Below are 22,569 nucleotides of genomic sequence, written 5' to 3'. Positions count from 1 at the left end.
TAGCTTAGACCTCTTTAACTGCCATTTACTGAGTTAGACCATAGGTCCATCTAGCCCAGTTTCCTGTGTCACACACGGGCAGAGGGTGGATGCTAAAAGGGAGAGTGAACTAGGTATGACCAGGGTTTTTTTTCCCGTGGTTCCTGTCTCACTTGCAGCCTCCAGCATTCAGGGTCTAGGAAGTTCTGATTCAGAGGCTGAATCCCTAATTCTCATGTTCAATAGCTACTGATGCCCCTTTCCTCCAAAAATGTGTCCAATCCCTTTTTTAATTTAGCTGAACTATCAGTGTCTACAACATCTGGTAGCGACGAGTTGCACACTTTAAGGACACGCTGTGTGAAAAAGAGCTTCCTTTGTTAGTTTTGAACTTACTACCTACTAGTTTAACTTTGGGACCCCTAGTTCTTGTATTGTGAGACTCTTTGTACTCGCCCAGACTCCCTTTGCTCCACGTACGTTCTGCGGACGTCTGAAGCAAGTCTCAGTTGGAAGAACTTTGTGGCTGAGGAAATGTAAGAAGAGGTAGGCTTACTCATTGCCTGGTGCAACTAGAAGTGTAGGTAAGAAACCCAGCATCAGTGAGAGCTAAAAGATGAGCAGGAGGAAGCGGCTTGGAGGAGGCGGATGTCCCAAGCTCTTGTGATGAAAGCTTTGGTTGCAATTTAAGTACTCTCCACTCGGTGCCCAGATGTGCTATGGATTTCCTCTTTGATGCTGGACAAGTCTCGTTATCTCTTTGGGTCTCAGTTCTGCATTTTGCTATTAACTACTTAGAGCATAAACATTTTGGAGCAATGACTGTCTCTCTGTCCTGTATTTGTACAGGCCTACATCTCCGCTGGAGCCTGTTGGCACTATAGTATCATAAATGGGAAGCAGAGCTTGTAGGTTCATTGTATTGAGCGTGTGAGGGCAGATTTGGGTCTCTGATTGATTGACACCCTGTCTTTTCTGTTCCAAGGCCCTAATCACCTGCAGATCTCACTTTTTCTCCCTGAGCTGCTCACAATCTGTGACTGTGCTAAGACTCCTGTGTGTTTCTCCTCCCCTGCTATGCTTTGTGAAATGCCTCGGATACTCTCCCTCAACAATTTGGGCCAGTGCTTTAAATACGTACGTAAGCATCACATTACCAGCCACTTGCGGAGAGCCAGGACTTTGGTTCAAACCTGTGCTTCAAGAGAGCATGGCCCCTCCCGATGATCTGTTTAATGATTCCTTCAAGAAATTAGAATTAGGGAAGAAAGTTAGCTCAGAATGGGCTAAGATCTGGCTACTTGCATAGAGAGCCCCAGACAAAATATAGTATAAAGACCATAGTCATTCATCCGCCACGTCAAGGAGACATTGTGTGCCAGGCCAGAGGTGGTCGCTGAGCAAGACACGGTTCAGCAGGAGTAGGGGCTTATCAAATACTTGCACACTGAGTACCTTAAATATCCAGAAGAGAGAGGCAAAGGGATGTGATTAAGCATGTAATGTGCACTTCATTGATTACCAGCCAGGGTCTGAGTCATGGAAGTGGAGACGGCAGGGGTTGTCATATGTTTACCAGCTCAGCTAACTGGATTATTCACACACTTCGTAAAAGGCAAGAGTCAGTAAAGGGAGTGACAGGCTGGCTTGGGAGCATCAAGGGCATACGGCAGCGCAGTCTCTTATTCATCTAGCAGGTATGCGGAGATGATGGAAAGCCGTTCAACACAGGAAGGATAGGAGATCAAGGATGGAGCCCGTCACTGGCATGCAGTAACTGTGGTGTGTGTGCACGTGCGTGTGTGTGTACAGATGCATAGAGGGCAATGGGTTTCTCATGGCAGCAGTAGACAGCAGCCAGGTGCTCTGATCGTAACTCTGATCAGAGGTACTCCGATTGCAACTAGCAGCCCTGCAAAGGAGGGCCAGATTCTTCACTACCTCCTGTTCCACCCGATTTCTGATTAGCTCTTCCTCTCTTAGCTGGGGCATTGAAAGTAAAGGGACCGAGGGATAACATCAGCAATAGGTGAAGCTGAATCTGGCCCTGTAGGACTGAGGATATTCACCTTTCTGAACAGGGCAGCGCATGTGACTAGTCAGGTGCCTCCCAGCAAGGCCAGCAAGCTGCTTTTTCAAGGAAGAGTCCTTGGGGAAACCTTCATCCAAGAGAGCCTGGGGTGGGAGAGGGCCAGGTTGGGGTACCTGCCAGAGCGGGTCAGGCAACAGGGCCTGCTTTGCCTCTCTAGATCAAGGTTGATTCATATTTAAGAGTACTGGATGAAATACTCACCCTAGTGGGAGCTTCAAGACGGGGTCACTCAAACTAGTTACCTTATGCTGACAGGGGATGAGGATTTCCAGCATGACAGTACCTCCCGTGGAGACTGCCTGTGTGCCTGCTGTTAACGTATGGTAGATGAAAGCTAACCTGCAATAGCTTACACCTTCTTTATTATAGGGTGGGCTACCATGGCCTAGCTTACATCTTCCATAGGTAAGAGCAATCTTTCCCCCACAACCTTTTCCCTTGCGGTACCTAGTTCATCTGCCAGTGCCCTCAGTGACATGTTCGCCGGGAGTTTCTTCTGGCTTATGGATGAGGACCAGGAACCTGAAGGTCAGGCTGGGTCTCATGCTGGGGTTTGGGAGCCTCTATTAAACTTTTCACAGGATAGAGTGGTATGTCCTCAATGGGCACCTGGATCCTAGACTTAAAAATAGACCTGCCTGACTGTAGAGCCCTGAAAGCCAGACGTACTGACTAGTTAGAGGAGCGTTCACATTCAATTTTCTCTTGTCACATTTACACAAAGGAGCTGAAGAAACTACAGTGAATTTTTCTGGATCATTGCCATTGTAATAGTCTGCATTATTGCCAGTGTCAGAGCTATATTCAATGTAAAGAGCTACTTATAATACAAGTACAGAGTTTTTTAAAAACATTTTTAAATGCACATGGGCCAGACCTATTGGTGGTGTGAAACAGCATTGTTCCACCATCTTCAGTGGCTCTGTGCTGCTTTATGCCGGCTGAGGAGATTATGCACATCATTTTTCTCATCACTACACTGAACCCGCCCCATATGTTTCTCAGTGGGGCTGGAGTTAAGCGCGGACTGTGTCCCTGGTGGTGGTTTGGAAATTCCCTCAAAGGTTTCTCATTTTTCATCTCTCCACATTTTGGAGCCTCAGTCCCAGTCCCCTTTCCCTCCTACCTTGCTAAAATGACTGAGATGCATCCTCCCAGCCTGGCAGTGCTGCACCTTCACCTGCTGGAGCGGGACACGGGGCTCCCTCCCCTTGAGACCGAGCTAATTCTCCATGCAACGGTTGTTTTGTACAAGTTTAAAACCTGCAACCTGAGGGGTTGGATTGAAGGGAAAAGCCAAGTTGCCGCTAGATGGCACTGGAGCCCCTCGCAGAGTAAACTGCGAGCTCTGCAGAAGAAGCAAGACCTTTTTCTTTTGGTGATATCTCTTGTTGGACCAGCTGTATAGTTGGACAAGTTTATGGGCACAGCGTGCCATTCTGTGGGTCACACCAAACCTACTATCTTCCAGTCACATCGAACCTACCACCTTGGGAGAAGACACAATCTGGCTGCTTTAATAATCATGCTTTAAAGTAGCAAATATAAAAAAACAACAATTGCTGGGTTTTTAATATGATACATCCCCCCCGTATTACTGGGCTAAGGATTTGTGAATCTTATGATAGGGAAAGAAATGTCTAATCTATCTCTATTATCTGCATAGACTCTCTCTGTCCTCCGAGTTTTGAAAATTTCCCGTAGGCACATTTGTAAATTGAAGCCAAATGAGGAAGAAAGATGTGAAAAGTATTTGAGAGTCTAGCTGAACGAGCTGTAATTTGTAGTCATGTCAGACACCAGTTTAATCTTCGCACTACACGGGGGTAGCATCCTGCCTTTCTCTTCAGCTAAAATGGTGAACAGTGGCAATAATTGTGTGTCTCTGTGTGCCTTTGTGTACTTTTGTGGTCTGTTAAGGGGGGTTTTTTTTGCACACACATGCCAGTGCCTTGCTAGCCTCTTTGCTTTCCTGTCTGCTATTCATCTTCTCTCACGTTGTCAAGGTTTCAGGCAGGAGTAAATGCAGGGTTTCTATATCTCCTTAAACTAAGTGTCTGCACCTGCAGACTATTCTCCAGTGTATTATCCAGTCTAATTTTAAATGACTCGAACAAGTGGCTTCCCACCATTTCCTTTGGGAAAGTATTTCAAGATCTCACAGGCTTCACTGTTTTGAAAGTGTTCCTTATCATTAGTCAGGCAGAAGGCAGTGCAGAGTGGCACCTTAGGGACTAACTGGCTCAGAGAGGTATGAGTTTTGTAGGCAACAACCTCTGTTGTCAATGCTACTAATGCACAAACACTCATACCATTCACAGCATCCGACGAAAGAGGTTGTTGTTTGCAAAAGTCCATGCTTCTCTGACCTGGTTAGCCTTTAAGGTGCCACTTCTGCCTGATTTTAGCTTAAAGTGGCCGACCAACTCTGTGGCTATGGTTAGTCTAAATCTTCCTTTACTCCTACACACACAACAGGTTTATGCTGCTATAAATTACATCATTTGAGTATAGTTGGTAAGATTTTTGCCTGCGTTCTCTTCACTAGACTCATTCTTCTCACAGAGTATGTTTTACTTGATCCCCAATGTAGTTTCAGATCATTCAGAGGTACACTAGGCATGATCTTTGCAGAAGATGAGCCATGAGCACCACAGAAATCTTTACACGGCCTTCACTGACCTGACTAAGGCCTTTGAAGAGGCCCTGCAAAAAATCCTGATAACATTTGTATGCCTGCCAAAATTTGCTACTCTCATCAGACTTTTTTGTGATGGTATGACAACAGTCATCCTAAGCAATGGCTTGGAAACAGACCCCTTCCCCATTCAAACTGGAGTCCAGCAAGGATGCATCATTGCACCAACACTTTTTCCACTTATATCATGGCTATTCCACATCTAATTGCTGATAGACTTCCATCTCAAGTCATGGACAGGAATCTCTTTAACATCAACCAGTTACGTTCCAAGATATCCATATCCAAGATAACCAACACCTCCGTTACAGAGCTTAAGTATCCTGAGAATTGTGCTGTGTGCTCCCACCCAATTGTGGAGCTCCAGGTTTCTCTCAACTGCTTCTGTGAAGTGTATGAAATACTTGGACTCACTGCCAGCCTCATGAGAACCAAGATACTTTACCAGCCTACCCCGAACCAGCCAGCCGCTCCCCCACATATTGCAATTAGAAGGCAGGCAGTCTTTGGAGAGCGTTAAGAATTTCCCCACCTGCGTAGTCGCCTTTCCCAAAAAGTAAGCATAGATGATGATATTCAACAGTGGGTAAAATCTGCCAATGCTGCCTTGGGACATCTCCAAAATCAAGTATGAGAAGGCATGAACCATTCTGAGCAAACTTGCTCATTATGGTGGCAGACAAGTGAGAGAGAGAAAAAAGGGAAAGAAGCTGTGACCTGATATCACCAGGATCCACTCCTTCCTGCTGAAACTGTCTGCAGTATTTGCAGTCAAATATACAGATCTCAGATTGGCCACTTCAGCCATCTCTGGACTCACTGATGACTTCCCTATCTACTGCAAGACTGTCAACCTTGGACCAAGGGACTGCCGCTGCCACTGACACCAATGTAAATTATCCCAAACTCTGGAGTGGACAAATGACCAGCTCTCTCAGGGTGGCAGCATGCAGTAGGTACTATTAGAGTACCTTGACATTGGGCATTGGGGGAATAGACATCCTGATTGCCACAAGCAAACACCCACTCCAGGATGGTACCCCTGGATACTCATCACTTACACTGGGGTAACTTGGACTGCTGTAGTTGTATTTTTGCTTTCTCCTGCGTTGATTTTTCCCTGTGTTAATTTTACACCAGATTCTAATAAGTTATGTTAGAGGAGAGCTATATGTCACGTGTGTACTTTTTTCACGCTAATGTAAAGACCAGTTACATTGGCGTGGATCGTGGGGCAACCAAGACTTTTGTTTAATTTGTACTCTCTTGGACCAATCCAAATGACGCCTCTGCCCTTCTGCATTTGCTTCCTTCCCTCAGCGATTCTGATTCACCCACCCCTGTGCCACATGGATGTGGCTATATGCTGTCAATTGGGGGTAGTACGTGTGGAGCAGAACAGCTTGCTTGAAAATGCCCCTGCCAACTACAGTAAGTCTTTGGTCCAAAGAGTCCTTGCATCGACTGTTCCTGACTAGTGACGGTCTAGCCATCTTGTAAAGCTGAGGCTTGCTATTTTCTATCCAGATTTCTCTTTCTGAGTGAAGCCAAGAAACAGGCTGGAAACTAAGGATATAGCCACACTGCTAGCCTATTCACTTGTTCCTGCCAAAGCCTGGAAATAAGGAAGTGTAGATGGTATAGATATAGCCCTAGACCAAGAAGCTGAGGTGATCCTGCCTTGAGCAGAGGGTTGGACTAGAGATGACCTCCTGAGGTCCCCTCCAGCCATACTAGGACTGTAAGCTTTCTTTAGGCAGAGAGCCTGAGTGTGGCTCTGGGCATATGCTCAGGGCTGTGCTACACTTCCTCATGTCTAGGCTTTGGTGTGGACAGAGTGGGAGTGTGTGGGCAGGGGGTGCTTCTTGCAGGCACTGCCATGCTAGTCCTGGGGCAGTGTAGATGTGTTGTAGGTTTGTAGAGTAATGAAACAACAGGTACTACGATGCCGTATGTGCATCTGATGGATGGTCGTGCTGGTGTGAGTGTATTTGAAAGTGCAATGCCTATCAGCAGAAACCTCCAGTGTTGCTGTGTCCCTGAGGGAGGTATGTAGAGTAGTTCTCCTGAATGAGTAAAAACTGTACCAAAGATCTGGCCTGGCTTAACTCCATGCTACTCCAAACCGTCCGGTATACTCCATTTCCCCAATTTTCCATTACTAACAGTGATAGCTATTGCATCACCAGTTTCTGTGTTCCTTCATTAGAGCCCACTGGTGATATTTGAAGTGGTCTATGTGAGATGTGGAAAGCCAATATGGGATTTGTCACTCATGGTGTACAATGGTGCTACTACCGTAGAGTGAGGCAGTGATATCAGTGCACTCTTCTGGGACAGTGCAGGGCACACAGCCCAAGGTGTGGGACCTGGGGCAGGCACCCAGCTATGGTGCTATCTCCTCACAGAACTGATCAAGGCAACCTGGAGTCTGACTATCCTGAGGAGACGTTGGATGTCTTCTTTGAGACAAGCCTTCTACCATGTGTGATGCTTGCAGTCCAAATCCTGCCCAACAGAGCACCCCCAAAAACCCCTTTTCCCAAACAAAGGCCTGACCCCCTAAAGGAAGAAGTGCCAGAGACCTAATGGCATTCATTAGATCCAACAGGGATTTTACTTTTGCTGTGAATTCTGCATGGAAGGTACTTGGCTATTTAACATTAAGACTGGTAGTATATCACCATTCGTCAGCCAGATGATGATGAGCTTTGTTCCTCTATCTGCCATTGAAAAATTAAGGGTAAGCTAGTACTGTGTCCCAAGACTGTAGCTTCTCCTTAGCAAGATGTGATAGTGATTTCTTCCAGCTTTCAAAATAGCTCTCTCAGACAATTACCCTTTAATTTTTTTTGAGGTGGGAGAGGAGGGAATAGACACCAACCTCAAATACCCAGTAGTTGGCTGCTGAGGGCATTTGCCCAAGCGTGAGAGATCTCAGGTGCAAGTTGCCTTCCAAAACTGGCAGAGCAGAGACTCAAGCTAAGGTCTCCTGCACCCCAAGAAAGTACCATAATTAGCACACTATTGGCTCTCCAGTGCTGGGAGAGTCTCTCTTTCTCATTCATATTTTATTCCGGACCCAAGAAACCTTTTCAACAATCATTTTGTTGAAATCCACTATTTGCTGAGAAAAGTTTGGTTTTGATGCATTGGCTTTTTCTGCTGAATACCTGGTTCATTGAAAAATTGCCAAGCAGCTCTCGTTCTACCAATATCATCTCACTAAGAACGCACACGTAGATTATCTAAAGCCAGTCATGACCGAGTCTGATTCATCCTCCATGCAAGCTGTACAATGGATTTGAGCCAAGAGTGCTGTAACCCAAGCATTATTTATGTGCAAAATAAACCTCCCAGTGAGCTGTGTAGCATGAAGAAATTACTCATCTCCAATGCAGTGCAAATCTAGCCAAGCTAAACATGGACATGCTGCCATCTCTTTTGAGACCAGTTATTTTTAACCATTAGGCCAGCAGGATTGGGAAGGTCAGTGCACTCTAACAGCCTTGGGCCTGACGCAGGAGCCAGCTCCTTTGACTTCCCATCCCTGCTGATCATGAGCTATGCCCGTAAGAGTAATGGTACCTCAATGTCCTCCATTCTGAACTGAGGTGGTAGTTGTGTAGTTGTAAGAGGCTAGAAACTTGCCTGGGTCTATGACAGATCACTTAAATGACAGATTTATATCTGATTTATGGGTGTGGGGATAATCCGCACCAAATCTCATTTGCTAAGTATGTTTTTCCTTTTCTTTTGTCTTCTTCAGTAGAGGTATCTGCCCAGTCCCTCTCCCTGTAGGGAAAGACAGTACCATCTCACTACATCCTCTCACTATGCAAGCTGCCAGCAGTGCTGGCAAAAGCGACCCTAATTGAACTCTGCTTTTGGGTACCCTCAAGCAATCCCATTGCTTTCAATGGCATCAGCAGGTTTGCCCAGTCCCTGGAGATGGCCCTGCTTTTGTGGTAGTTGCAATTTGAGGCCGAGGAGGAGTAATCGCTCAGTCACCAAAATAAATCAGACTCACAGCTCCTGAGTGTGGCTGAGTCAGAAGCCGGGTCCGGCAGGGTGAGGGTCATCGACTCTGTCTTCTGAGAGAGCTTCCCTTCCTGTGTGGGAATGAGAAAGTCTGTGAGCTGCTGGTCAAACAGTTGTATTTCCATAAAGAGATGATGGGAATGCTGATGGACAGAAGGCAATAGGATCAAGGAGCATCTCCTCCCCTCTCCATGTTGTTGTGGCCGTGATAGTCCTTCTATTAGGTTTGGTCTGTCTTATTCCTGTCTGCATTGCTTTATACTATGGAGACTGCATGTCTTCCATGAAGCTGTGACAATCCCCTGATTTCAGGCAGTGCTCCTGTGCCATGGGCTGGACTCTAAACTGTTGCCATTATTGGGCCTTTGTACATGTCACGTTTTTTGCCCTTTCTTGCGCTACAACTGCATGACTATTTACACAAGCGGGTTTTCCAGGCTCTTTAAAAGTCTTTCCAGTGCATTGAACTAAAACTTTTTGGGTGTAGTTTAGTTTGGCTTGCCGGGAATTAAAGCGTCCCGTCCATGGATTTGATGCGTGCAAACACAAAAGGTACTCAAAGACATGTAATGGGCCTCTTTGTCCACCAGATGGCGCTGTGACTTTTTTGTAGTTCACCCCTTTGACTTGCTTTCTAATTGCTTCACTTGTTTTTTCTTGTGTGGTTTGCAGTTTCCCTGCTTCCACAGCTGCGTGGACATGGGGTGGGTGGAGGACCCCAGGCCAGGGGGGCAGCACTGGACTATCCTGCTCTCCTGCTGCCAGGGACCCAGCTTAATTCAAAAACCTAGTGTGTGCAAACATAGATGCAATGCTCCAAAATAAACAACTTTAAATTTTATAAACCTATTTAATTTAATGAGGATTGAAACCTGTGGTGTGTACAGGCGCCCATTGAGGCTTCACTAAAGAAAGTCCCAGAACCCTCTAAGTTTCAGTTGTCTCACAAGTCCACTATTTACCTCTGATCTTGGTTTTGACTATGTCCCTCTTACTCCTATGAGCAGTGCCTTGCTCTAGGAGACGTTCGATTCATTTAGTGAGTAAGGTGCCTGCGAGGTAGGCATCTAGATCCCTTTTTGGCAGGATTAGCACTTCTTGAGGGCCATTCTGATCCCCTTCTCCTGCCTGTTCTACTGCTCTGCTTTCTGTTTCCTGTTTTCTGCTCTCTGTCTGATCTGTTGTTCTGCTTCCTGCTCCCTACCCTAGGTGCTGCTGTGTTCCCTGCCCCTTCCCTGATGTGCCATATGCCATGCACACAGGCTGCCTCTGCCATTTATGGCAGGCATACCGTGGGTTGGCCACCTCTGCCCTAGAGGGTCTGAGATGAAGGTACAATTCCACGGGAGTAAAGCTCTCCAAAACCAGTCCTTTGAGGGCTTGTCTGCAGCAGTGCAATAGTGGGGTCTAGCTCTGCGGCAGGGGGGACCTGACTGGGCCTTACCCAGAGCATCCTCTGAACTGGAGCGGGCGTGGAAGGATGAGCCTGCAGCAGCCTCGCTCATGTATTTTGGGGTTTGGAGCATGCCTGTAGGCTCAGGTAGGGATGTATGCAAGATGGGGTCTAGTCCTCATGGTATCAGGACCCACAGCTGCAGCAGTGTTGACAAGCCCTGAGATTGCATCTCTTCTTGTTTAGGCCATTTGCAATGAGGAGTTGTATTTTTCTATCTGCCTTCCACCCTTCTCATAATTTTGCTAAACTTTAAGGTTGCCTTAAGTGTCTTCTTTCTGACTTAGGCTAACCTGTTCATTTTTCTTCAATCTGTCCCCATAACTTTCAGAGCTCATGTTTCTGATACAACCTTTGTATCAAAAAGGTTGATGATGAAGACGATGGAGGCTGGGGAGGAAGCCGGGCCATGAGCTGAGCTGAGCTGGGGGGGGACTCGGAGCTCTTTTTGGGGGGGGCACAGGGAAGTGGCACCTGTTGCCCTGGGGACCCCCCCTCCCCTGCCACTGGGGTGGGTACCAGGGTCATGTGCCCCCCCATGGGCTGGCATAATCCTTGGGGAAGTGAACAGCCCGCAGCGTTCAATTTCTTTATCAGTGATTTGGACGATGGGGTGAAAAGCAACCTGTTCAAATTTGCTGATGATACCAAAATTTGGGGTGAGGTGGGCATGCTAGTAGGGAGGGAAAGACTGCAGCAAGACCTGGATAGGTTGCAGGGGTGGGCTAACAAAAACAGGATGCGTTTCAATACTGACAAGTGCAGGGTGCTGCACGTGGGCAGTAGTAACCGGCAGCACACTTATAAGATGGGAAACTCCCATCTTGAGAGCACGGAGGCAGAAAGGGATCTTGGAGTCATCATTGACTCCAAGATGAACATGGGCCGACAATGCGAGGTCACGGTCGGCGGGGCTAACCGGACCCTATCGTGCATCCACAGGTGCATCTCAAGTAGGGCCAAGGAGGTGATCCTCCCCCTCTACGCGACACTGGTCAGGCCGCAGCTGGAGTACTGTGTCCAGTTCTGGGCACCCCACTTCAAAGGGATGTGGACAACATTGAGAGGGTCCAGAGGAGGGCCACCCGCATGGTCCGGGGACAGCAGGACAGACCCTACAGTGAGAGGCTACGGGACCTGAACCTGTTCAGCCTTCACAAGAAAAGGTTGAGGGGGGACCTGGTAACCATCTATAAACTCACTAGGGGGGACCAGAAGGGTTTGGGGGAGACCTTGTTTCCCCTAGCGCCCCCCGGGATAACAAGGAATAACGGCCACAAGTTGTTGGAGAGTAGGTTTAGATTAGACATCCGTAAGAACTACTTCACAGTCAGGGCGGCTAGGATCTGGAACCAACTTCCAAGGGAAGTGGTGCTGGCTCCTACCCTGGGGGTCTTTAAGAAGCGGCTTGATGCCTACCTGGCTGGGGTCATTTGAGCCCAGTTTTCCTCCTGCCCAGGCAGGGGGTCGGACTTGAAGATCTACAAGGTCCCTTCCAACCTGACTGCTATGATTCTATGATTTGTGGCCCTTGGCTGCTTCCTTAGCCAGGTAATCATATCCTCCCTGTGGTGCAGCAATCAGGAGAATTATACCCTGCCCTTGGGTTGCCTACTCGTCCAAGTGCAGTCAAAAAAGGGCTTTTTGCAGCAGTACCCTGATCAATATTCTCCCCCCATGGTAATGACCTAGGCACCGCGCTGTGTTTATCTGCTCTGTGTAGCTCACAGGGGGGAGAAGTTCTACCTCTTCTCCTCTAGAGATGTCTATTCCTATCAGCCCCTTCAATTTACATTTCTGTCATGTATACTGTGCTCTGATAAGCACTGCAGAGCTGAGACCAGCTCACAGGGCCATTTTTGCATGTTGCTGTGCACAAGCCAACCCTTTGCAACTCCAGTTCACTGGTGTTTCCTGGACAATTAGCAACACAATTCATAGAGGTTGGGGCTCACACCCTTGCTCTTGATCATTCCTGGTTTTAAATCACTATTGGCTTCAAGCAGAAGTGCATTTGAGAGCAAGGAAGGGCAGGGGCCTAGATTAGGAAGGAGGAGTCTCCTGCACAGGCTGGTTTTGTGCACTCTGGAGAGATGGGCACAAACAGTCTAGTTTAGGTGAGACTAGGTGAGACTACTCTCACAAGTGGATGTTCCCTGATTCCAGTCCATGGTGTGAACTGGTTGTGTGTATTGGCATTAACATTCAGACAATTTGCCCCCCGTCGTGACCCATCAGCTACTAATAGAGGGCCAGATTCTGCCACATTAATTACTCACATTAATTAGTACGCTTTGCTGGGGTAGCTTCACTGAGTGCAGGGAGGCTACTGATGGAGCTGGTGTGTGCAGGTGGCAGACTTTGGCCCAGTGGAAGCCCAGTGCATGCTGGGAAGCTGGTGCTGTGTCTGTCATTAGCAGGTGAGCGGTGAGAACCAGGTTTTCGGGAGTCCAGCGCAGCCTGCTTCAAGATCAGCTGTTTGCCTCTAAGCCAAACCCAAGGATTACAGGTAAGCCTACCCTGCTGAGCCTCCGGTCTCACAGCAATACACACCCACCAGAAGCGATGCCCTCTTCTCAGCTCTCCTTGCCATTCCCACACTGACCCCATTGAAATCAGGGGGCTTTTCACCGCTGAGTTCACCAGCACCAAACTGGCCCTAATCCCAAAAGCAACCAGGCTTTGGGGTATGGGAGAAGAGAGTTCACCAACCTTGGTGGCCGAAGCCCCTGCTGTGGACGTGGCAGGACTCCTCTGCGGTCTCCTCCTGCTGCTCTGGGGTGAAGAGAAGGGCAGTTCTGTCCAGCGTTTAGCCCCCTTGGCCAGAGGCTGGAGGGTTGTCTGTGTGCTGGACTCGGTTTTGGTTTTCCTAAACCTGCCACTGGAAGAGCTTGTGAGGAGCGGGTCAGAAGAGACAGGCAGAAGTTGGGGAATGGGAGTGACTCTGCTGGCATCAGAGCTGGTCTGCCGCCTCCTGGTATTCACTGGAGTGGGACTGGCGTGGTGGGTGGTGCTGGACCTGCTCCTGCAGACATTGCTGGTGGGGCCTTCAGGTACCGCAGCTTTTGCCCCCAGAGGATCCTGTTCGTTGTGCAGTAGACGGTTTCTCGCCATCCTCTAAAAGAGATCCGTCAAGAGGTTTATTCTCTACTCGACACAATTCTGTCTGCAGGGAACCCACTGCAATTGTGCAACACGGTCCCCAAGCCCACCCCCTTTCCCTCTCTCTGTTTCAAGAAAGTACTTATGTTACCTCCTAGACTTGGAAGGACTTGTCTGCACAGCCTTCCTCCTGGCCATAGGAGCCAACGGTTTTTTTGCTGGGGTGGGGGTGGTCCTACGATGATACCCCCCCTCTTCTCTCCATGGCAGGGCTGCAGCAGAGCTGAGCAGAGCCTGCGGTGGGGGGAGGCGAGGGGTGCACGTGGGCTGCCAGCAGCCAGTGCAGGGCTCCCAGAGGGAGCAGCAGGCAGCCTGCATCCATCCCTGCCCTGTGCACAAATCTGGGGGGCACATGGGTCCCATGCCCCCCTCCTCAGTAGGCGGCCAGCCCCCCTGTCCCACCCTCTGAGCTCTGTCTTGCTCTTCACCTTGGCCCTGGGCCTCATGCACCGCCCTGCCTGGGCAGCACCCCTGCCCCACTCTCTTCCTCGCTGTGGCTGACTCATCTACCCTGCCCTGCCATTGACTTACCTGCAGGCAGCTGGGGGAGCTGCTCTCCACCACTGCCTGGGGCTACTTTCCTGGCCACGTGCATGTGTGCGCACACACACATATACACAGTGTCCCCTGTGTCCCGCTCCTGCAGTCCCTTGTAGTCTGCAGCGCTGCCAGCTTGCAAGGGAAAACCCACTATTTCCCACTTTTTTCCGCAGTGAACAGAAAACCCGGATTCCTGCACAATACTGGGAATCTGGGACAAATGCTGGCCTGGAGTCATGCAGCCTGGGACTGGGATTTGATGTTCCCATTTCAGGACTGTCCTGCCCACTTAGAGATGGGTGGTTAGGGGGGCCAGAGCTCACAGGCCCCCACATACTTGGCACCTATGCTCTTGACTCTGGGACTGCTCTCCCCAAAATGATTGCTCTCCTGGCTCCTGCTCTGGCTTACCAGAGACCAACAAGTAAGCAGAATAAAAGGCTTGAAAACAGCCCCGAGTGGCTCAGCATACACGAGCCGAATGCTGCGGGGTGTGCTTCGTGTCTTTGCTCTGATTCTCAGTTCAGTTCCTACTGATGCACTGAGACAGTCTGGCCAATGATACCTGCCCTGCCCTGAGTCTTCTTCAGACCACTTGCTGATTCCTACACATGGCTTGGTTTCCTCACTATTTATTAAGATGACAAAGGATGTCAGCTTCCATCTATCTTGCATAAGTCAATTTGGACTCACCTTGTGATTCTCTTGCGTTGATGTGCCACTTTCATGATCCAGTAAATTTTGATATCTACACGAGAGACAGAAGATGATGCTTCACCCCCTTTCCAGATAGCGCATTCAAGCATTACAATATTTTTTTTTACCTAAAGAAGAATCCCAGATGTTTTGCAAAGCTCTTGGGGGCCATTTGAATCCTTTGGTTTCACTAAAAATCTACTTCTGATCTGGATCTAAATTTTGGACGTGGGGATAGATCTGAATTTGGCCAAACGAGATTATTATTCTTGAAGTGTGTCGGAAATGTCACTCCCTTGATTTAAAGCCCACAAGGGATGGTTGTTCAGTCTGGCCTCCTGCCTAAAGTAAGGCTGTAGATTTTCCCCAGGCTTTCCTCCCCTGAACCAAGCAATTTGCAGTTGAACCAGTTGTAAAGACAATTTCATTTTGATTTAACAACATTGAGAGGTAGAGGTTTCACTGCAGCTCTTGGTACGCTCCTCTGATGTGTAGTTACTCTGGCCATTAAAAATAATGCTTAATTTTGAGTCGGACTTTCCCACACTTCTCCCACCCCGGTTTGCGCAATGCCTTTGTCTGATAGATTAAATTCCTCAGATATCTTCTCTACAGAGAGGGGCTTACAGATGGATCAAGTCACTTTTTAACTGTGCTTTTGGTATGCTAGGTAGCTTGTGTGCCTTCAGGGTCCCAGTTATCCCCACTTGACATATTCAAATGACATATTCAAATACTCCACATCTATTCCTGGTCTTTTTTTTTTTTTAGCAAGATAAATTGAATGGTTATTTTGTTTGATTGATTGTCCTGCAAGTATTAGCAGCTGACTGTTATTCTAAATATGTCGTAAAATAATAGAGCTGAAGTGACTACCACCACTCACTAGATGTTCTTCACTGCATTCTTCCCTGTCTGCGTTGTCCATCTCAGTTGTTGTCTATCTCCCCATGTTTTTCAGGCTTGAAAGCCTCATCCCATCCTTCCTTTGGCTGCTCCTCAGGCTCTATCTCACTCTTAGGATTGATATGCTGTGCCACTGAACATGCCAGACGAGTACTGTCTCCCCATGTTGAAAGTGGGGGACGAGAAGAGGGTACATGGGAACTAGCACCAGGATAATGAGCCCCTTCTGAAGGAGATTGCAAGCAATAGTTTAGGGACGCATGCATGTGACGATCTTAAATCTTTGTTCTGGAGGAATGTATAAATCTTACAGGAAAACGTGTGGGTACAGCCTTACAGAAGGACGGTCGAGGACCCTTTGTGGTGCAGGCTGGCCTCAGGGATGCGCCTATAACTCATATTGCCTTTCAGGGCAGTTTCAAGTGAGTGTCAGAGGGAAGAGTCTGATACTATAAATCATCAGTCTATAAGATTAGAAAGACCTTCCAAAGAGAAGGCCCTGGTCTGCTGTATAAACCTTGTAGATTTAGTTCTACCTAATACTGGATAAGATTTTTGTCTGTGATGAATAGGCACCCATGCTCCATGCTAAGCATGGACAGGGCTCTGCTGGTGTTTCACATTTTAGCTGGATCTGGACTGCTGTGAGGGTTAAGTTCTCCAGGCCTTCACTTGCTGGTGTATTTGTATAGATTGACCCTAATGCAAAAATGCATCCTTAAGATTCGAGCTGCCCTAGGGCACCATTACTGGTCAATGAAATCGCAGCAGCACTAAAGCAATCACTTCTCTGCAGCAACTCTCTACCCTTGTGGGAAGCACAAATACCCTCTCAAACAGATGACTTTTGCAGTATGCCCTTAGGTTACCAAATTCCCGATATTTCTGAGTTCTCACAGAGATTCTCACTGTCTTCCCAGCTCTCCCTTTTCTTTGAAGCTGAAGCACCTCTTGGGTGCTTCTGCTGACCATAGCTCTTGTAGAGTGGCCCAGGGAGAGAGCGCATCCCTTAAGTGGGCTTGCTTTAGGCCATTTAGGACATTATAGGCCATAATCTCTGCTGAGAGTTTGTTTGGCATCCACTGTGTTTTTAAGAGTTTGTCAACACTGCCCAGAGTGTGGGACGGATGATTTTTCATGCAGTCAATGCGGATCTCAATACGTGGATACTATGAAATAGTTAAGGACCTGTGGAACCTAGTTGCTCACCTGGCTACTAGCTTGGAGACAGAAACAGAGTTTCTTAGAGACCGTGAAGCTCTGTGGTCTGGCCCGCTTTGCGGAGAACCAAGTGCTGTATGAAAGGACGGAGGCTGCCTCAGCTTGTCAGCGCTTGCCATGTTCTCTGTCTGCTGCCTTCAAAACAGAGAAACAAAATCAATACCTACATGCCTGGGGGAAGTGTTCACAAAGCAAATTGGATCTTCTTCATTTGCTTACTCCATGCAACCATTTATGCTGTAAAGAACAAACTCTACCTTCCGTGACACCTCTGTACACCTGATTTGAGCAAAGTCAGCAGGGGGTAGGAGGGGACGGTACATATATACTGTGCTATTCTACAGGACAGTATGTAGGAGCGGTCATGTGCACTCCCATGTTGTGGTGATGAGCATGGATTTAGTCCTTGGTTCAGAAAACAAAGCAGCATGATTTAAACACATGCTTGCAGTCAGTCCCATTGAGCGGTGCTTGTTTAAGCTCTGTCTCTTTGGACAGTCTGAACTCTTTCCCAAAATCTGCAACGCAGCTTCCAGCTGCCTGGGATGAGTGGAAATTATTAGGACGGACGTATGCAGCTAGCTCTGACCCACCCTGTCACAAGGCAATAGTTTTGGGGAGGATTCAGCATTAAGTCACTTACTTGCTAGTGCACTTTTCTGAGCCTGTGTGCCATCTCATACGCTTCTCGCGGCTCTCCCGTACCACATATCAGAGTCCTTATTCCTTCCCTTTCCCTTTGGTTATAGGAACCAGGTGGGCAAAGTCTCCCAGCAAACCTGCAATTAAATATTAAAAGTCAGTGGTGAGGAAAGGGTCAGGGTGACCGAGGGAGTCAGCAGTAAAGAACAGGAGAGCATGCCCACGCCTAGCCTTGTGCATCTGTTCCTATCCCATAATGTCTTCTTACTTAAAAAACCCTACAGATGCAAATTCAGATATCAATTCCAGGCTTACTTAGCTGGTGTTACTCCAGATTTGCATCAGTATCAGAATCTATACCATGGATATACTGTCTCTCTAGGTTATGAGAAATCACACGGATGGGGTACTCCTCACTATTTCTGCCTTTCCTGTCCCCACCCCTGTGCCCAAAAGCCTGGTGGGCAGTAGCTTTCTCTGACTGACCAGACACTGGGAATTGGCCACTCCAGGAAGTTCAGTTCCTAATCTGGGATTACAGTTTAGTATGTAGCAAACTCCATCCCTACTTTGTGAGGTGCGAGGTTTAGCTGAAGAGGACGTGGGAGAGGGACCAGCCATACCTTCTCCTTTTCTGTGTGTACCAGGAAGTCTGAAATGATGACATCTTGTGTGTTAGTAGCACAGTACCATGGCAAGTTAGTCTAGTCTCTTTGGCTGCCGTGGTCAGGACAAGAAATAATGGTATTTTTTTAATGAGGGAAATATAAATTGGATGTTAGGAAGAAGTTTCTTACTATGAGGGTAGCTGAGCATTGGAGCAAATTACTTGGAGAGGTTGTGTCCATCCTTGGGCATTAAAAGCAGGTTAAACAAACACTTGGCTAAGATGATTTAGATGCGGCCGATCCTGCTCTGAACAGGGGGTTGGACTAATGGATCTCTCAAGGTCATTTTCAGCCTTATTTTTCTATGATTGAGACAGTTTGACAACCCGGTCCATCCTGCTGTGTTGTGGTACGAGCAGGTCTCAAACTATCAGTGACATCCAGACTGGGTCAATGGTTGAAGAGGAGAGCTACCAGGCATAGCTTGGTGTTGCAATATATGGGAGTTGTCCTTAGCATCAGGATAGTGGATTAAATACATCATATGTCTTGTTCTACCATTTTTGAAGCATGCCTCTCCTGGGAGATGGACCATTGACTAAATGAGTGCATTTTCTGCATGGGGAATAGTAAGTTGATTTGCTGGGAGGATACGTGGTCTGCTCACCTGACATGCCATGTAATGAAGTATGTATTGGAGAGGTGCTTCTTATTAGAGCAATGCAGCCCCTGACACCAGGCTGATCCCAGAGGGGCTGGAAGTTTGCTCTCCCGTGTAACGAAAAGGGGAATCTCCGAGGATGCCAAGGAGGAAACAACCTCCTGGCAACTCTCTGCAGTGAAGCATCCCACCGAAGTCAGAGCCTGGTGGTGCCTGGGGTTGCACATAGGAAGAGACTGTTCCTGCCCCTGCAAGCTCTCTATCTGAAGAAGCAAGGGTGGCACAAAAAGCAGTGTCATCTCCATTTAACAGGTGGGGGGAAGTGCAAACCGAAGGGACTTGTGCAACATCACACCAAAAACCTGTGCCTAACCTGGTAAATAAAACAGGTCTCCTGAGTCCCCATTCAATGCTACAAACCCAAGACCATCCTCCTCCTCAGCCCACCCCTTAGGACTTACCGGGAAATGATCTACCAGGGGTGAGGTATAGCACTCAGTGGGGAACCCAGTCAGTCTCCAGCAGTCCCACAAGGGGGAATAAATGGGGGTGATGCTGAGTGAGCGTATGAGAAACAAGAGAGGAGAAAAGCTAGCAGGGGAGGGGGTGAGAGCCGAGCGAGTAAACTGTCCAAGTGTACCAGGGGCAAAATTCACTTGCTGGGTTCACCGGCTGGTCCACCTTTAATAGATCACTAAGTTGTGACAAACTCCCACTTCTAGCGAGAGGCTTTTCACATTCACTTTGGTTCCTCAGTAGGTAGATCCCTGAATTTGCCAAACCTCGCAGCAGTATCCCTGTCCTAGGTCTATTCTGTGCCGCCCTCCCTGCGCAGAACTTCAGAAGCAAATGCCTCGGGAAAGCCCATGCTCAAGCTGCTTTGGGACCCCACAAAAGCAGAGGCTGGACAAGCATGCTCATTTCTAAAACCCACCAGCTTTCCCAGGGTTGCTCATAGGCATCCATGCCAGGAGTATTGCTGGAAAGATTAAATGCAACAGCAAAAAGCAGTTTTTGCTGGAAAGATTTAGTGCAACAGTTGTGGTTGAAAACCGCTCTTGGGAATATGCTGCCCTGCGTAGTAATGCAAAGGAGCAGGCTTTATGGATAGGTTGGGCTCAGGCTAAATGTATGGCAGCGCTCCATTGTTGCGGGCAGTGACCTTTAGGAAAAAGAGTAGTTTTGTTCTTTAGTTTTTCTTCTTTTACTACTGAAAAAAGCAGTCAGGTTTTTTTCAGCTGCATATGATATGGGAATTTTTAAGCAAAATATGGTGATAGAATTGGCCAAGGTAATATCCCTGCTCTTACAGAAAGCAATATGGGGGTTGCATGTCCACACACAACATGGGACATCAGCCCAAAATGCAATTTATCTTCCTTGAAGTCCTTTCTGTGGGTTTGTTCTGCTCATGCTGGAGAGCTATATAGGCAACAAAGTCAGCGCTTGAATAAGAGCAGTTAATATCGTGTGCGCCAAGGGCAGTTTATAATGAACAAGAATTGCTGCATTTGTCATGAAAAGAGTCTTCTAGCCAGAAATCATTACCCAGGAATGTCTAAGCTAAAAGAAACCTTTGACACCGGGGCTGAGGGAGGGAATGCAAGCCAGAGACCTGGAGATGTAGACTGACCAGCATCCAAAACTGAGAATTTAGTTGCTGTGCATTTTACTATAGAATAATAATTTGGAGCCTGCTGAAGGCAAATCATCCTAGAAGCCTAGGGATCAAAAAACTCTTTGTAAATATTAATGAACCTAGTCCCTGTAGAGTGCTTGAGATGAGTAAATAGAACCAGACCCATTTTATATTAATCATGTTTATTACAGTACGGGCTAGAGACCAAACAGGATTTTATGTGCTTATTTAGGGGGACCAGCTGGATAGAAAGAGAGAGGAGACAGTGAGGCAAAGGATGGAGGGGGCCACAGCAGAGGAGGCGGTAAAAGGGGAACATCTCGGGGAAACAGAGGTGAAGGGACTGTGAGGACAGTTTGTTGGAGAAGGTCCAGTCAATGCTGTGCAAAGGTCTCTGAGAGGCTGAAGGTCCCTGCTTTGGTGTCTTCTGCAGTTCCCCCTCCTGAATCATCTTGGAGTCATTACTGACTCCAAGATGAACATGGGCTGACAATGCGAGGTCACGGTCGGCAGGGCTAACCGGACCTTATCGTGCATCCACAGGTGCATCTCAAGTAGGGCTAAGGAGGTGATCCTCCCCCTCTACGCGACACTGGTCAGGCCACAGCTGGAGTACTGTGTCCAGTTCTGGGCACCCCACTTCAAAGGGATGTGGACAACATGGAGATGGTCCAGAGGAGGGCCACCCGCATGATCTGGGGACAGCAGGGCAGATCCTACAGTGAGAGGCTATGGGACCTGAACTTGTTCAGCCTTCACAAGAGAAGGCTGAGCGGGGACCTTGTGACCATCTATAAACTCACTAGGAGGAACAAGAAGGGCTTGGGGGAGACCTTGTTTCCCCCAGCGCCCCCCCCCCCCCGGAATAACAAGGAATAACAGCCACAAGTTGTTGGAGAGTAGGTTTAGATTAGACATCCGTAAGAACTACTTCACAGTCAGGGCGGCTAGGATCTGGAACCAACTTCCGAGGGAAGTGGTGCTGGCTCCTACCCTGGGGGTCTTTAAGAGGTGGCTCGATGCCTACCTGGCTGGGGTCATTTGAGCCCAGTTTTCCTCTTGCCCAGGCAGGGGGTCAGACTTGAAGATCTACAAGGTCCCTTCCGACCCGACTTCTATGATTCTATGACTAGATACGTGATAACCTTGTGAAAACAGCAAGTTACACTTGCACCCATTCAGCTCAGCCCAAGCCCTCCCATCCACCCAATACTGAGTAACCGTGATGCGAATGCATCCATGGAGCATAATAATCCAGTGGCCTCTTGCCATGAAAGGGCCATACAAAGCAGCTCCACGCAGAGCTGCGAAGAGGGTTATCAAGATGGGTCTATTTTGAGACTGACGTTTCCAGGACTAAGTTGACCTGGGGCTGGTTCATGAGTGATTGTCTCTGCCTCCATGAGCATCGGCTCTCTAGCAGGAGAGCTCCCAGCTCTCAGTGGTTTCAACTTGATTTGGCACCATGTGCCAGGCTCTACTCCGTGCTGTGGAAAGGAGGAAGGGGAAGAACATGGCTCATCCTCCAGAGCAACTATTGCTTATGTAACCCGGGTACGCCCAAGGGTGTGCTCTATTCTCACTTGGATGGGTGGGTAGGCAGGAGGGGGTGCTGTGAGAGGGATGCCAGAATTTCGAGCAGATCCATCTTTCCTTTATAGAGTTAGCACAAGCCCAAAGTTCTTAACTATATACAATGTATTGAGTTATAATATACATATATGCATATGGTATTTAGTTTTATGTTTATTTACAGTGAACATTAACCAATAACCAAGGTCCAGCCCTAAATTACACTATTTACAACATCACAATAGAACATTTCAATTGCAAAATATAAGGTGCAAACCTGAACAATATTATTAATAACATCTATTTCCTTAATATAGTCCTTGACCCATGGCAAGAGATAGTCCTCCTTCCAATGGGGTCCCTTGGGGGGGTGTCCCTTAGGGGGGTGTCCAGGAAGCACCAGGGGCCCCTCCCCTTTGGGTCTTGACTAGGCGGGGGGGGGTGAGTGTGCTCACCCAGCCGCTTCTCTGGGTTTGCCCTCCCCAAATGTCTTCCCCTGTGGGACCCAAGGGCCCAATTACTCCCACTCCCTCTGGTGGCGGTGGGCAGGGTGCAGCTTGATGGGGTCTCACACCACTCCCAGAGCCGGGTCTCCGTGCACCGTCCCTGTGCACCATCAACAGCCCGAGCAGTCTCTCGTCACTCCTAAGGCTGCTTCT

General features: G+C 48.1%; 1 protein-coding gene across 2 annotated transcripts in view; it reads right to left on the bottom strand.

The window, feature by feature from the left end:
• The window catches only part of XIRP1 (xin actin binding repeat containing 1), a 48,239-nt gene extending 28,920 nt beyond the window's left edge, over positions 1-19,319 (bottom strand). Inside the window, exons 1-6 of one of the 2 annotated variants that reach the window (XM_019499287.2) lie at positions 19,161-19,319; positions 17,432-17,567; positions 16,777-16,923; positions 14,659-14,713; positions 12,976-13,380; positions 8,800-8,881 (exon numbers count right to left, since the gene is read on the bottom strand). In XM_019499287.2, coding sequence (XP_019354832.2) covers positions 8,800-8,881; positions 12,976-13,380; positions 14,659-14,713; positions 16,777-16,923; positions 17,432-17,469 — 727 coding nt within the window. In that variant the 5' untranslated portion in view covers positions 17,470-17,567; positions 19,161-19,319. Of the gene's footprint in view, positions 1-8,799; positions 8,882-12,975; positions 13,381-14,658; positions 14,714-16,776; positions 16,924-17,431; positions 17,568-19,160 lie in introns of those variants that run through there. The other variant, XM_019499291.2, reaches the window with a different exon arrangement.
• Positions 19,320-22,569: the final 3,250 nt, after the last annotated feature.

The sequence above is a fragment of the Alligator mississippiensis genome, chromosome 5 (genome assembly GCF_030867095.1).
Source record: "Alligator mississippiensis isolate rAllMis1 chromosome 5, rAllMis1, whole genome shotgun sequence".
NCBI lineage: Eukaryota > Metazoa > Chordata > Crocodylia > Alligatoridae > Alligator > Alligator mississippiensis.
This window is presented reverse-complemented; position numbering and strand designations above follow the sequence as displayed.